This window comes from Littorina saxatilis, linkage group LG4 (genome assembly GCF_037325665.1).
Source record: "Littorina saxatilis isolate snail1 linkage group LG4, US_GU_Lsax_2.0, whole genome shotgun sequence".
Lineage (NCBI taxonomy): Eukaryota > Metazoa > Mollusca > Gastropoda > Littorinimorpha > Littorinidae > Littorina > Littorina saxatilis.
The window spans coordinates 39,481,383-39,496,382 of NC_090248.1; the positions used below are offsets into that span (position 1 = coordinate 39,481,383).

Below are 15,000 nucleotides of genomic sequence, written 5' to 3' on the forward strand. Positions count from 1 at the left end.
CCTTGTCCCAAACCCTCACCCACTAGTCTGCCTAGCCCCCCCTCCTCCTCGCCCCAAACCCTCACCCACTAGTCTGCCTAGCCCCCCCTCCTCCTCGCCCCCCTCCTCCTCGCCCTAAACCCTCACCCACTAGTCTGCCTAGCCCCCACCCCTCCTCCTCGCCCCAAACCCTCACCCACTAGTCCTCCTAGCCCCCCCCTCCTCCTCGCCCTAAACCCTCACCCACTAGTCCGCCTAGCGCCCCCCTCCTCCTCGCCCAAAACCCTTACCCACTAGTCCGCCTAGCCCTCCGCCTCCTCCTCGCCCTAAACCCTCACCCACTAGTCTGCCTAGCCCCCCCCCCTCCTCCTCGCCCTAAACCCTCACCCACTAGTCTGCCTAGCCCCCCCCTCCTCCTCGCCCCAAACCCTCACCCACTAGTCCTCCTAGCCTACCCCCCCCCCCCCCTTCGAGATAAACAAATCGCCACATCTGCTCCATCAAGCTAGGACACTTACAATCCAGAGCGTACGTAAACTGCTACCCCACACATTTTGAAACTCCTCCAAGTTCCCATCCTGCGCCCGAACCCTCTCTGCTATGTGGGGCCATTGCATGGACAATGGCAAAGGGAGGTAGATGGAGGTAAGTATGTATGGAGGACCTTTATTTACATATCCCCGCCCCTCTTGTACATATCGTAGCCTGCGGCCCACACCCCCCCCCCCCCCCCCCCCCCACCGCCTCTCCACAAAATAATGGAAACGACAATCATACTAAAGGAAGACGGTTCGCAGAACCTGAAATCATCAACAAGCACAGTTTCGTCTGGAAAGTACATGTATCATGGATCATGGACAATTCATCAAATATAAAGATGTCGTGATCTATTTTCTGTACACGCAGACAGACCAGTCAAGCTTTGCCATGCACACTTTCCTCGCGCCGCTTACAAAACCACTCCGTTCCCATCATGCACCGTTTTAATTCACGCATGCGCATGCGGTGTAATGTCTGCCAAAACACTGTTCTTCAGGGATGAAAAGTTCGAAGACTGGGGCGGAAGGGGAGGGAGAAGATGTTGAAAAGAGAGAAAGAGAGAGAGAGAGAGAGAGAGAGAGAGAGAGAGAGAGAGAGAGAGAGAGAGAGAGAGAGAGAGAGAGAGAGAGACAGAGACAGAGAGACAGAGACAGAGAGAGACAGAGAGAGAGAGACAGAGAGAAAGAGAGAGAGAGAAAGAATGAGAGAGATTGGACGAGACAAACAAAAACTGACAGACGGACAAACATGCTAACATCAGGCGCAACGACAGACAAAAAGACGGACAAACAGACAGACAGACATACAGACAGACAGCCAGCCAGCCAGCCAGCCAGCCAGCCAGACAAACCAGACAGCCAACCAGACAGACACACAGACAGACACACATACAAACAAACAGACATACTAAGGAAGACAAAAACCACTCTTTCCTCGAAAATAATCAGAAGGCGCTAGATTAAAGAAGGGGTGGATATAATATTATATTATCCGGGGAGAAAGGAAAAGAGTCTGCGAAAGTATTCAAAGAGAACTGACGCATCGCACACCTAGTTGCACTACCCCTGGGCCCGGCTTAATACTTAATTAGAAAACGGCTCCCGTGGCTTTCCGCTCTTGCGAAAAACTCTCAGCCATAACCTCAAGAATGGCAAACATTCAACTTTAAAAAAAAAAAAAAAAAAAAAAAAAAGCTTCGGAGGAATTTAGTTTCCAATCTTGAGAAACAAGAAAGACAAAAAAAGTCAGAGCTAAAAGGAAGATTTTCGGAAGAGAGTTTTGAGTGTAGAACTAGACCAGTAATATTGCATTGCAACACAAATTAATATCCTGTCCAAAAAAAAAAAGGGAAGGGGGAGCTCTGAGACGAAGCCATTTAAACATCATTCAGATTCTCAAATCACCCAGCGGCTATTTCGGTAAGGATAACATTTTTGAGCGAGTGTCATTTGATTGTATCGACGCGGAATGCAACGCCAAAACAGCCTCAAGTAACAGACTTTACACTTTTTCTTTTCTTTCCATTTTGTTTTGTTTTGTTTAGTTTTTTTCGCTGACAATTGGATGTCTAATGTGAAAAATGATTAAAACAACGAAAAACAGCTTTTTTATTCACTAACACAGGGGGAAAAAAGTAGGATGACAGACAAAAAGTAAGAAACAACGACAAGAAAGAAAGACAAGAAAGACGATTAAAAAAAAAGTTGATGATGATAATGACGATAATGATGATGACGATGAAGACGATGATGATGATAATGGGGAGGAGGAGGAGGAAGAGGAGAAGGAGGAGGAAGAGGGAGAGGAGGAGGAGGAGGGGGAGGAGGAGGAGGAGGAGGAGGACGACGACGACGACGACGACGATGACGACGACGACGACGATGATGATGATGATGATGATGATGATGATGAGACGAACAAACAGACAAACACAAGAAGGAGAAGAAGAGAGTAGGTGAGGAGGAGGAGGCGGCAGTACGAGCTAGAAAATAATATACCGAGAGAGACATGCACACAGTTCTGTATCTATAGAGTAGAGCAAGTCACCGGCACAGCATAGCACACAAATCATCACCCTCCTTCCTGCAAAAATCAAACCTGCAACACAAACTTCTAACCAAAGAATACAAGACTTCCACAAAAGACAGAAAGCGAACGATAACACCAGTTTTACCTCTGCCACCTTGCACAAACACACAAATAATGCATGAAAAAAATTGGAAATAGTTTAGCACAAAAAAAAAAAGAAAAAAAGATGAACAAAAAAGGACAGAATGCAAGAAAAAGAAGAAGCCACTGGTGCGAAGGTCTCGACATTATGATTAAATCTTCGCCGCTGTTTCTGCCAATCAGCATTTGTACTAAGGAGATTGAGCAGGGGGCGCGGGGGCGGGGAGGGTGGGGGAGGGGAGGCAGACAAACGGGGAGCGGGAGAGAGCTATAGACAGAGAGAGGGTGAGAGAGGGTGAGAGAGAGAGTGAGAGAGAGAGAGAGAGAGACAGAGAGAGAGACAGACAGACAGACAGACAGACGGACAGAAAGAAAGACAGACAGACAAGACAGACAGACAAGAAAGACAGACAGACAGACAGATAAACGACAGAGACAGTGAGACAGATGAGACAGAGAGGTACAGAGACAGAGTCTGAGAGGGATGCACAGACAGACAGACAGACGACAGGGAACGTGAGACAGAGAGATACAGAGTCAGAGTCTGAGAGAGATGGAGAGCGAGACAGACACACAGACAGACAGACACACACACACACATACACACACACACACACACACACACACACACACACACACACACACACACACACACACACACACACACAGTCGAAGTTCTTCGTTTCTCTACTTTGATTTGCAGGCTCTTTGGCGTCTGGAGAATTTGTTTTTTACCCTTCCCAGCAACATTGAATATCTCTTCATTCTTCACACCTAGAACGAAAAGAGCGCCCACTAAATTCGTGCCAAGTGCATAACGAAAAAAATGTTGCTTGAATCGTAGGTAAGGCTCTAAAGACTGTTTTCTTAGCCTTTTTTTTTCACGTTTCATTTATCTTCTCCGTTTACTTACAAGTTTCAAGAGATCGACTGTTCTATTAAATCGGAGGTAGAATTTGAAGATTTTAAAGTCAAGAATTATATATATATAATTATATACAAGCAAGGAAAGACTTTTTTTGACGCTCATTCAGAAACAGAACAGAGTTCATGTCTGGGGTGAACCATCACACACGCCCCCCCCCCCCCCCCCTCTCCATCCTCACCCCCCCCCCCTCCGCCCCCGAAACCCGCACGCGTAAGCAAATATTCGTTCCAGCTTACTGCCTTCATCTGCTCGTGAGCGTGTGGCTTTAGACTCAGACACATTTAAATAATAAAATGGGTGAAAGCTTCAACTTTATCGCAACACACTTGAGGCAAAAACCTTCCGCAGCTTTGGCGTTACCTTCACAAAGTAAATGTTTATGCTTGTCTGTTATTCCACTCATGGCTTGCGCAGAACCCAATAAAATTATGAAGCGACGAAAAAACATTAATAGCCTCACTTTGAAAACTAAAATCCAACACGGCGGATGTGACGCACGATTTCGTTCTTCTTGTGGTTGGTGGTGTTCGTTTGCTAATCAACTCTGTTCCCTCCCTTCCCCTCCCCTTCCCCCCTCTTACTGCAGAAACGATGAGAAATGAATCCAAGGTACTCCATCTTCCACAACTGCCTTGCCAAAAAAAAAGAAGAAAAGAAAAAGCGCCAAATGTGAAAGAAGATGGAACGACACCTGAGTGGTAGATGGGGATCGAACTACAAAAAAAAATATAGAGTTGTGAAAAAGGGCTGTTAAAGATATGTGTTGCAGAAGAGACGACGGGAATGGGAACTGGCCAGGTAAGGGGGCTTCTTATCTTAAAAGCTCTCCTAAAAAGAAGACAGTGACGACGACGACGACGACGACGACGACGACTGGAACTGATGACTTCGACGACAAAGAAGAAGAAGAAGAAGAAGAAGAAGAAGAAGAAGAAGAAGAAGAAGAAGAAGAAGAAGAAGAAGAAGAAGAAGAAGAAGAAGAAGAAGAACAACAACAACAACAACAACAACAACAACAACAACGACAACAACAACAACGACAACAACAACATCACACACAACATCCACCACCAACATCCACGAACACCAACAACAAAAACCCTTAACCCTTACCCTGCGACCCGCTTCATTATTGTGCAGGTTCATCAGCATCCTGGCCAGCGACCTGGAGTGCCGCGGGTGGTTCTTCTCCCGCTCTCGGACGTCCACGAAGGCCCTGGCGAAGCGGTACCCGTACTCGATGTTGTCGCCGCAGCCGCCCCAGATCCAGTCCCTGTGGAGGTCCTTAGGACGTCGAGCTCGACTGCATCCGCAACTCTTCAGCTCCGCCTTGCCGCAAGACCGGCTGATGGCGTGGACCACCCCTGCTGCTGACACGGCGTGGGTGAAGGCTGCCTCTCTACTGGCTGTGGACATAGAAGGAGAACGTGGGTTAAGGGGGTACGACTGACACCAACTGAGAGAACGTTGTGGTGAAGGCTGCCTCTCTACTGACTGTGCATGGACACAGAAGGAGAAAATGGTTAAAAATGTAGTAGAGAATGAGCCATTTTGGAGACGTTTTTTTCTGGTTAGTTTAACATTGAGGACTGAAGTAAGCGTTCGTACGTTAATAAACGATTTACGGACAAATATTGACATGTGGTTCCTGTACATGTGTCTGGGATCCCCCCCCCCCCACCCCCTCTCTCCCTTCCCCTTTCGCAAGTGACTGGCTTATAAAGTCACGATGGAAATAGTTTCACCTGGGGAAACGTGCATACCGTGAACACAGAAGGAGAACCTGATTTAAGGGGGTACGACGGGCGGGGATGTAGCTCAGTCGGTAGCGCGCTGGATTTGTATCCAGTTGGCCGCTGTCAGCGTGAGTTTGTCCCCACGTTCGGCGAGAGATTTATTTCTCAGAGTCAACTTTGTGTGCAGACTCTCCTCGGTGTCCGAACACGCAAGCACAAGACCAAGTGCGCACGAAAAAGATCCTGTAATCCATGTCAGAGTTCGGTGGGTTATAGAAACACGAAAATACCCAGCATGCTTCCTCCGAAAGCGGCGTATGGCTGCCTAAATGGCGGGGTAAAAACGGTCATACACGTAAAAGCCGTGGGAGTTTCAGCCCATGAACGAACAAACAAAGGGGGTACGACAACAAACTGGCTGTTGGTACAGAAGGAGAAATTGCTTAAAAGGTGTAGTGGTGAAAAAGCCATTTTGGGAGACTTTTTTTTTTGCGGCTGGTACTGAACTTTCAAACGCTTATTTCCATGTAGAGCAGCTGGTGTATCATGACATAAATTGAAAAACCCAAAAAGGACAATGCAGCTAATGTTTTTGATATTGTTTTTGTTTTGGCCACGAATATTCCTTGAAGGGGGAAAGGACACGTACCAACTGAGAGAACGGTTTGGTGAAGGCTTCCTCCATACATACTGGCTTCTGGACACAGAAGGAGATCATGGGTTAAGGGGGTACGACACCAACCGAGAGAATGGTGTGTTGAACGCTGCCTCTCTATTGGTGTGATTGTAGCTAAGCGACATATTAAATAAAAAAATGATTTTTAGATGGAAAAGCCACTCCTCGCATTTCATAAAAATGTGCCACTTTTTTCTGACAGGGGTCAGAGGACTAAAGGTAAGTGCATCGCAGTGTATCACTTCGGTATCTCTGGTCTGGGGTTCGTGTACCAAAGATCCCTGCGCACGTTAAAGACCCAGCACTCACTTATCGACAGTCAGAGCGATCTGTATGTGGTATAGATACACACCAAGCACGCACACAATTCCTCGAAGACATGTTGCAGCCCATGTACGTGGCTTCGATAACATCGGTCACATCCGCATTAACATCAAAACGGCGAATGCTGAATAACATCTAGGGTTCAGTTGCCCGCCTTTAACCGATAATTGCGGAATCTTTGCTGCCTGTTTCTACGTGTGTGCGAGATAACCCTGCCCCTGGACCTCTTCGTGAATGTACACTCGCGCGACCTTTGCACATTATATCTGTTCTCCAAGCTCCGATTTTCCACCATGCACCGACAGGAGCCGAGGGCACGGCTAACATTTGCGTAACATGCAACCCATTATGTAAGGTAGCCAGAGGAATGCTCGGTGCAAAACCCCACTGTGAACTTTTCGCTATTGCCAAAACCACAAAGATCGACAGGAATCGGGCAAGTTTTAACTACAGCCACCCCTCCGCTGTACGTGTTATAATCATGTAGCTTGGGATGCATGTGTATTGGATTGAAAATGCTATCCTTCCCCCGTTCACACACACACACACACACACACACACACACACACACACACACACACACACACTAACACACTAACACACACACACACACGCATATATATATATACCCACACACACACACACATACCCACACACACACACGCCCTATTTCTCCTAACACAACACAAATCATAACCACATTAAATCAAAATTGACAAAATGGCATAACTTAGCAAACCGCATACCTGAGGTATGATAGACAAACGGCCTTGAAATTCTTCACACAAATTGCTTACTCCGCAGGTGAGACGAGAGGGGGGAAGGGCGGGGCAGTTACACAGGTAATGACCACTTATCTTCTAAATCAAAACACCTTAGCTGAGCCCCTCAACAAATTCCAAGCGATCGTATCCCAATTTATTTGTCTCCCCGCCCCCGCGGCCAACGAATTGTTTCGAGACTGGCAAGGAAAGTCTGTCCATGTACATAATTTTGAATTGGACTGAAGGGTGTGAGGGGGTAAGGGTAGTGGAGGGGGGTTCAAGGTAGGAATGGCGATGGGATGACTGATTGATGGAAAGGTAAGAGGGGTGATTGATTGATCGATTGACTGATTGATTTGATGTGCAGTTAGAATGTGTCCGGTGTGTGTGTGTGTGTGTGTGTGTGTGTGTGTGTGTGTGCGTGTGTGTGTGTGTGTGTGTGTGTGTGTGTGTGTGTGCGTGTTTGTGTGTGTGTGTGTGTGTGTGTGTGTGTGTGTATATCTGTCTGTCTGTCTGTCTGTCTGTCTGTGTTAGTCTGTGTCTGTGTTAGTCTGTGTCCGCGTGTTTTTGCGTTTGTGTGTGTAAGATTGTTCAAAGAGTTTGGTAAGCAGTGTCAACAACATTCAAAATCCAACCACTTGAGGCTTGATTTCCTTGAACAATTCACAACACGGAACCTCTTCTCCGTTTCAAGGTATGCATTGCAAATGTAAAATTTAAAAAAAAAAATCTTCACCACACAGTATCCGGCTTTCCCCCTCTGCCCCCTCATACCTACCTCATCTTCACTCTCCTTCACTGACCCCCGCCCCCCCTCCCTCCTCCACCAGTCCCCTCCACCCGCATCTAGTTACGCCAACGACTAATTACGTACCATTAACCTAATGCTAAAACATGCACGGCGAAGCGCGACGGCGAAAGAGTTAAAGACGTGACGCATAGTCGTTTGGGCGACGGGCCGCAATGTGAAAAATGCTAGCGTACGTGACGCGGCAACAGGTACTCGTAAGTAACTTCGAAAGAAGAAGAAGAAGAAGATGATGAGGATGATGATGATGATGATGATGATGATGAGAATGATGATGATGATGATGATGATGATGATGATGATGATGATGATGATGAAGAATAGGAAGGAGAGGAAGTAAGAAGAAGAAGAAGAAGAAGAAGAAGAAGAAGAAAAAGATGATGATGATGATGATGATGATGATGATGATGATGATGATGATGATGATGAATTCGACGAATGGGCAGGAGAGGAAGTAAGCAAGAAAGAAGAACAAAAAGAAGAAGACAAAGAAGGAGGAGGAAGAGAAGAAGGAGAGAGAGGAAGAGGAGGAGAAGGACTAGTAATTTCATTTCATTTCATTCCCTTGACCGATTTGGCCGTCGGGGGGGGGGGGGGGGGGGGGGCATGAGGGACGACGAGACAGCAGTCCTCCTCCATTCGGGTCTGTTCTGGGCCGTTGTGAGCAGCTCATCCATGGGAAGCGAGGTCCATTCCTTGACATTGTCTGTCCAGCTCTTTCTCGGTCGGCCACGGCGACGACCACCCTCCAGAGTTCCCTGAAGTATAGTCTTGCACAGGGAGTCGTGCCTGGTGATGTGACCGAACCAGACAAGCTTGCGTCGTTTGACAGTTGCCAGGAGGGGTTCCTGGGGTCCCACGAGTGCCGTTGTTGTGTTCCGCACGTACTCGTTCGTCTTGTGTTCCAAGTATGAGATGCGCAGCAGTCTGCGCAAGCACTTGAACTCGAAGGCTTGGATCTTTCGTTCTGTTTCGGCTAGTAGTGACCAGGTTTCACAGCCGTAGAGGAGGATGGAGACTACGAGGGACTTGTAGAGCCTGTACTTGGTGGAGAAGCTGATGGAGTTGCTTGTCCACAACCTGCTCAGTCTGGCCATCGCTGAGGTCGCCGTGGCGATTCTGATGCGGACCTCCGCGGTACTGGTGCCGTCCTTGGACAGGGTTGCTCCCAGGTACTTGAACTTGCTGACCTCTTCCAGCTTCTCGCCGTTCATGGTGATGACTGCACTGGTGTCGTTCGTGCTGTTAACCATCGTCTTGGACTTCTCCGTGCTGACCTCCATCCCGTACGCTCCTGCTCTCTCCGATAGTCTGTTGATGAGATCTTGTAGCTCGCTGTTGCTCCCACCCATGAGGTCTATGTCGTCAGCGAATCTCAGGTTGGAGATGGGTCTGCCGCCGATGGAGATGGGGGTGTGGTGGTCGTGGAGGGTCTCCTGCATAATCTGCTCCAGGAAGAGGTTGAACAGGACAGGGGAGAGTAGGCATCCCTGGCGGACACCTACTGAAGTCCTGAAGAACTCTCCTATCTGTCCATCGAGGAGCACTGCACTGCTGGCGTTCGCGTAGAGTTCTTGGATGACTTGCACCAGCCCTTCCTCAATGTTGAACCCTCGTAGGACCTGCCAGAGGCCGTCGTGCCACACTCGGTCAAACGCCTTCTTGAAGTCGATGAAGTTGTGAAAGAGCTCCTGTTGGTGTTGGAGATGTTTCTCGATAAGGACTAGTAATACAAAAGAACAAAGAGGAACAGGCAGGAAAGAAAAAGAAAGTGACCGTTGGAACACATTGGCACACGCTCTCTCCGTCCCATTCACAAGGTGGTACTAACAGCGTTTTTCTATTTTGTCTGTTTTGTGTGTTATTCTGATTCTACTTAAAGGCACAATCCTTACACCTTACTTTACGTAGTAAAGAAGGGCCTTTTTACAAGATAAGTCTATTTTGCAGTATGTACATTTGGCAGCAATAGATAACGACGGATTTAGTTGGAAATAATTGTATATTGTTTATAATACTTAATCTGAGCAGGCCTACCCCCCAAAACAACAACCACAATAACAACAACACGTACACACACGCACGCACGCACGCACGCACGCACGCACGCACTGCGCACAACGCACAGCGCACGCACGCACGCACACACACACACACACACACACACACACACACACACCCCACCACCCCCGACTCAGACTTTTTGTTGTAAACACCAAAGCAACTTGAGTGCTTCGGGATTCAGAAGCACTCTCCTATCATTTCATTTATCCATCCGGCATCCATCCATCCATCCATCCAGACTGCCATACAGGAAGGAGACAGTGAAGTGTAAACGATGCAATAAAAGCGAGCACAAAACTACGCCAGTACATTTCTAAAAAGGGACAAAGAAAAGCAGAAAAAGGGTCACGTCAGTTCACCCCGTGAAACAGTACGTGACACGCTTGTCGCCATAAAAGACGGTACAAACAATATAAGAAAAAATCGTTTTAATGGAAACAACGATATCGTCGTTGGTGGTCTCCATGCCATGGGAATGTAATGGTCTTCCTGTTAGTTTGTCTCAGATTTTGTTGTTGTTGTTGTTATTGTTGTTGGTGGTGTTGATGTTATTTTTGTGTTGTTGTTGTTGTTGTTGTTGTTGTTGCTGCTGTTGTGAGCATAAGACGCAGCATGCTGTCAGAAACGTTATGCCCACTGTATGTCTATGGGGAATGTGCTATAACAGGGTCATGTGTACAAACTATATGTATTGTATACAATGCTGGTCGCAGAGATAGTTATGATTCCGCCACGAAAATGTATATCTGTACGTTTTGTTACTGCTCTGGCTCCTCATCTCCGTCATGACAACCCCCTGAATCTAACCCCCCCCCCCCCACCCACCCACGGACATCTTCGACACACTCCCCTATCCTCCAAATTTTTCTTTTCGTTTTCTCTAGTCCTTTTTCTTCCCTAATTTTTCCATGTTCGAAACGTCACTCTCTTCCGCTTGACAAATCCCGCCTGCCTCAAGCCTGTCATTGGGTTTCAAAGCCCACGTCATGTCGCGGATTGTCCGCCATTGTTGTGACACCAAACAACTCTCCGAGAAAAGAGAGGGAGCGGACAAGGGAGCCTACTCCGCAGACCTAGTTCCCCTGACATGTTTTCTGCCGCTGACACGCAGGGCGACTAATTGGATCGGCTGCAGACATGGCGAAAATATGGGTCACAGACTGAAGAACATATTATATATAATTTAAGCAGCCAGCGCAAGAGCTTGGAAAAAAAAGAAAAAAAAAAGTTGACTGTACTGTACAGCCGCTCCGCGCACGGAGCTTCTAATGATGCGTTTTCCAGATCTGTGAAGTGGTACGGAACTGCAAAGAGGTGCAAAGTAATATGTTTCATTAGAAAAACGACTGCACGCTGCGAGGGCCCAAGTACACTGGCACCCGTAAAATCTTTTCCCAACGCAATGTCAGTTTTAGATCAGGCAGTTAAAGCAGTCAGCAAGCTGTTACTGTGTGAGATTTGGATAAAGCAGCAAAGATCTTGTAGGCTACCCTACAAGATCTTTGAAAGCAGTAAGTTGCCCGTCGCAGTGTCAGTTTTGGATAAAGCAGCAAGTTGCCCGTCGCAGTGTCAGTTTTTGATAAAGCAGTAAGTTGTCCGTCGCAGTGTCAGTTTTTGATAAAGCAGTAAGTTGCCCGTCGCAGTGTCAGTTTTGGATAAAGCAGCAAGTTGCCCGTCGCAGTGTCAGTTTATGATAAAGCAGTAAGTTGTCCGTCGCAGTGTCAGTTTTTGATAAAGCAGTAAGTTGTATATCGCTGTGTCAGTCGGTTTTGGATAAGGAGTAAGTTGCCCGTCGCAGTGGAAGATTTAGATAAAGCAGGAAGTTGCCCGTCGCAGTGTCAGTTTTGGATAGAATGTACAGTATTAGTTGCCCGTACCAGTGTTTGTTTTGGATAAAGCAGTAGGTTGTCCGTCGCAGTGTCAGATTTGGAAAAAAAAGCAGTAAGTTGCCCGTCGCAGTGTCAGTTTTGGATAAAGCAGTAAGTTGCCCGTCGCAGTGTCAGTTTTGGATAAAGCAGTAAGTTGCCCGTCGCAGTGTCAGTTTTGGATAAAACAGTAAGTTGCCTGTCGCAGTGTCAGATTTGGAAAAAAGCAGCAAGTTGCCCGTCGCAGAGTTAGTTTTTAGCTAAAGCAGTAAGTTGCCCGTCGCAGTGTCAGTTTTGGATAAAGCAGCAAGTTGCCCGTCGCAGTGTCAGTTTTGGATAAAGCAGCAAGTTGCCCGTCGCAGTGTCAGTTTTGGATAAAGCAGCAAGTTGCCCGTCGCAGTGTCAGTTTTGGATAAAGCAGTAAGTTGCCCGTCGCAGTGTCAGTTTTGGATAAAGCAGCAAGTTGCAGTACACCGATGCTTTATCCAAATCTGACACTGCAATGGGCACCGTAGTGATTTAACTAAAACTGACAACATCGACTTAAAGGTCTTTGTAAAGGACAGACAAATAAATACATATGAGAAAAAAAATTAAAAAATTATCATAATCATGTTAGGTCGTTGTACTTAAGAATGATTTGTTTAGTAAAAATTTAAACATTCCAATAACTAACCTTTCTAATTTTTTTATTTCGGATTTGGGAACGTTAGCAATCTATACGGTTTTGTGTGTGTGTTTTTGTGTGAGTGTGGATTAGAGTGGCAAGAAGACCAAAAAAACAAAACAAAAAGCAAAAATCGGAACAAAAAAGCATGAAATAAATGAGGGGAAATTAAGAGAAAAAAAGTCAAAATAATTGATAGACAGGAAATTATCAGGCGTCTGAAATAGTTGCTAATTAGTTTTTGTGCTTCAGAACTTAATTCTTTTAATTCCTGACACTGCCTGATAAGCAACAACGGAACAAAAAAAATAAAAATAAAAAATTAAAAAAAAATAAAAAAGGCATGAGGATTCAGAGTATACTTTGGAACATTGACCTTTAAAACAGTGTCTGTGTCAGAAAAAAACAACAACAAACAACGGCGCCAAAACAAAAAATAAAAAGCAAAACACAAAGAGACCAAGCAGTGCTTTCAGAGCTGGCAAAGGGTCACAACCTCTCCAAAACCAGGTAAAACCCTCTTCTACACACACACACACACACACACACACACACACACACACACACACACAAGTCTTCATCGACTCAGCTCAACCGTTGGGTTAGGAAAACCCACCAACTTCTCCAGCCTGGCTAAATGCCCCTCGCCGAGCCCGAATGAAAACAAGATTTATTTTATTTCCTGCAACGATCGGCCCCACCACTCCAGTCAAGTGCGTGTAGTTTCCGCTTGGGGGCGCGCTGTATCAAAGAAGCCTACGTTAAATTTACCAGCAAAAATGTGATTGTTTGTATATGGGCAGAAGGGTTCCAAACAAACAGGGTGGTAGGCAAAATAGCAACCCCCTCGGGACATTAGCCTGCGGGCAAACACTTTTGGGTGATGTGTAAACAACGGAATCGGGAGGAAGAAAAAAAGAAGTTAAATATAGTCTACTTGGTAAAAAAATAAACGGTTGGAATCACAGAGCGAGAGGGACGGACGGAGAAAGAGAGGGAGGAGGAAACTGCAGGCATAGGGTTTAGAGACCCCTCCCCCCCCCCCCCCCCTCCTCTAGTGCAGGGTATTCGCCTGTTTAAGGTTTCGCATTGCTGCTTGAATCAATCCGCTCCTTATTACCAGATTTCCTCAATGGGACGTTTGACATTCCTTTGTCATTAACCCCGTTAAATGAGTTCTGTGACGGTACGTGCCAGTTATTAAGAAAAAAGTGTAATTTAGAAGAAAACAAATAAAACAAGAGATATCGGTTGTTCGGATTTAACACTCTTGACTTAAAGACTGTTTAAAATCAATACCAAATTCAGACGTATATATATATCGAGCAAGGGATTGATTATAATAGGTTTAACACCAAATGACAAATCGAATGTCAAACTGTACACTGACAATTAACCGTAATGTCAATTCCTTTTTTCTCTTTTTTTTCAACAAAACTTTATTCAATTATTATCATGATAAAATCAATACATGTTTTTTAGGATAACTAACTCAAGCATATAATGCTTATTTTAAGTAATCCAATGTCAATTCTTCGGAAAGACTAACTCATGTCAGCGCGACTATAGTTGTCAACAGAGGCCAGAGGACGCTGTCGTAGGTACTGACAGTGAATATGTATCTCCACCATTACAGTTGATCATGTCGCTGGAGCAAAACGATCAAACCTTAAATTCAGTTTGTTTTGCAAAGCACAATTTTACCCCGCACTGATTTCCAAATCTAGTTTTGTTGTCGTAGATTTTTCGGGTTACAATTTTTTTTTACAATGTCAAACATGGCATTGCCATACTACTCATTGGCATACTACTCATAGGCATACTACTCATTGGCATACTACTCATAGGCATACTACTCATTGGCATACTACTCATAGGCATACTACTCATAGGCATACTACTCATTGGCATACTACTCATTGGCATACTACTCATTGGCATACTCTTCAACGTTCACTGGCTCCTTTAAACCTACGCTGAGAACGCAGACGGGGTAAGTACGTAGAGGTTACATGCCGAGTCTCAGTGATTATTAAAAATAATGGTCGAAGTTAGCGGATCATGAAAAATGCGAGCTTCAGCGAGCTTTTTCATGACCGCGAACTGAGACCATTATTTTTAATAATCACTGAGACGAGGTGTGTAACCTATTTATTCCCCCTTTCTTCAGTTATTCAAAGAAAACAGGAGTTTTTGTGCGAAAGTTTGATCGAATCCGAATCACTCAACCAGTCAACCTGCGCAGGCGATCGATTAATGCGCGGTTGTATAGTTCCGTGCAAATCATTCCATTCTGTTAACACTTCTTGTCAGTTTCCCTGTTTTAGACTAAAATCAAGTACACAGATAAGCTGTTATTCTGCTGTGGCGGTAAAGGCAGATATTGTGTGTTCTGTTTATGTTTTAGTATCGCTAAAGATAATGTTCTTTCGTCAAATGGGACTAGCAGACGAACTTTTGCACCCGTGTTCCAACGTTAA

General features: G+C 45.7%; 1 protein-coding gene across 1 annotated transcript in view; it reads right to left on the reverse strand.

Annotated features, from left to right (window-relative positions):
- The window catches only part of LOC138964743 (protein Wnt-5b-like), a gene marked incomplete in the record, with an annotated part of 103,414 nt that overhangs the window by 7,424 nt on the left and 80,990 nt on the right, over positions 1–15,000 (reverse strand). Inside the window, 1 exon segment of the mRNA XM_070336784.1 lies at positions 4,730–5,022. Coding sequence (XP_070192885.1) covers positions 4,730–5,022 — 293 coding nt within the window.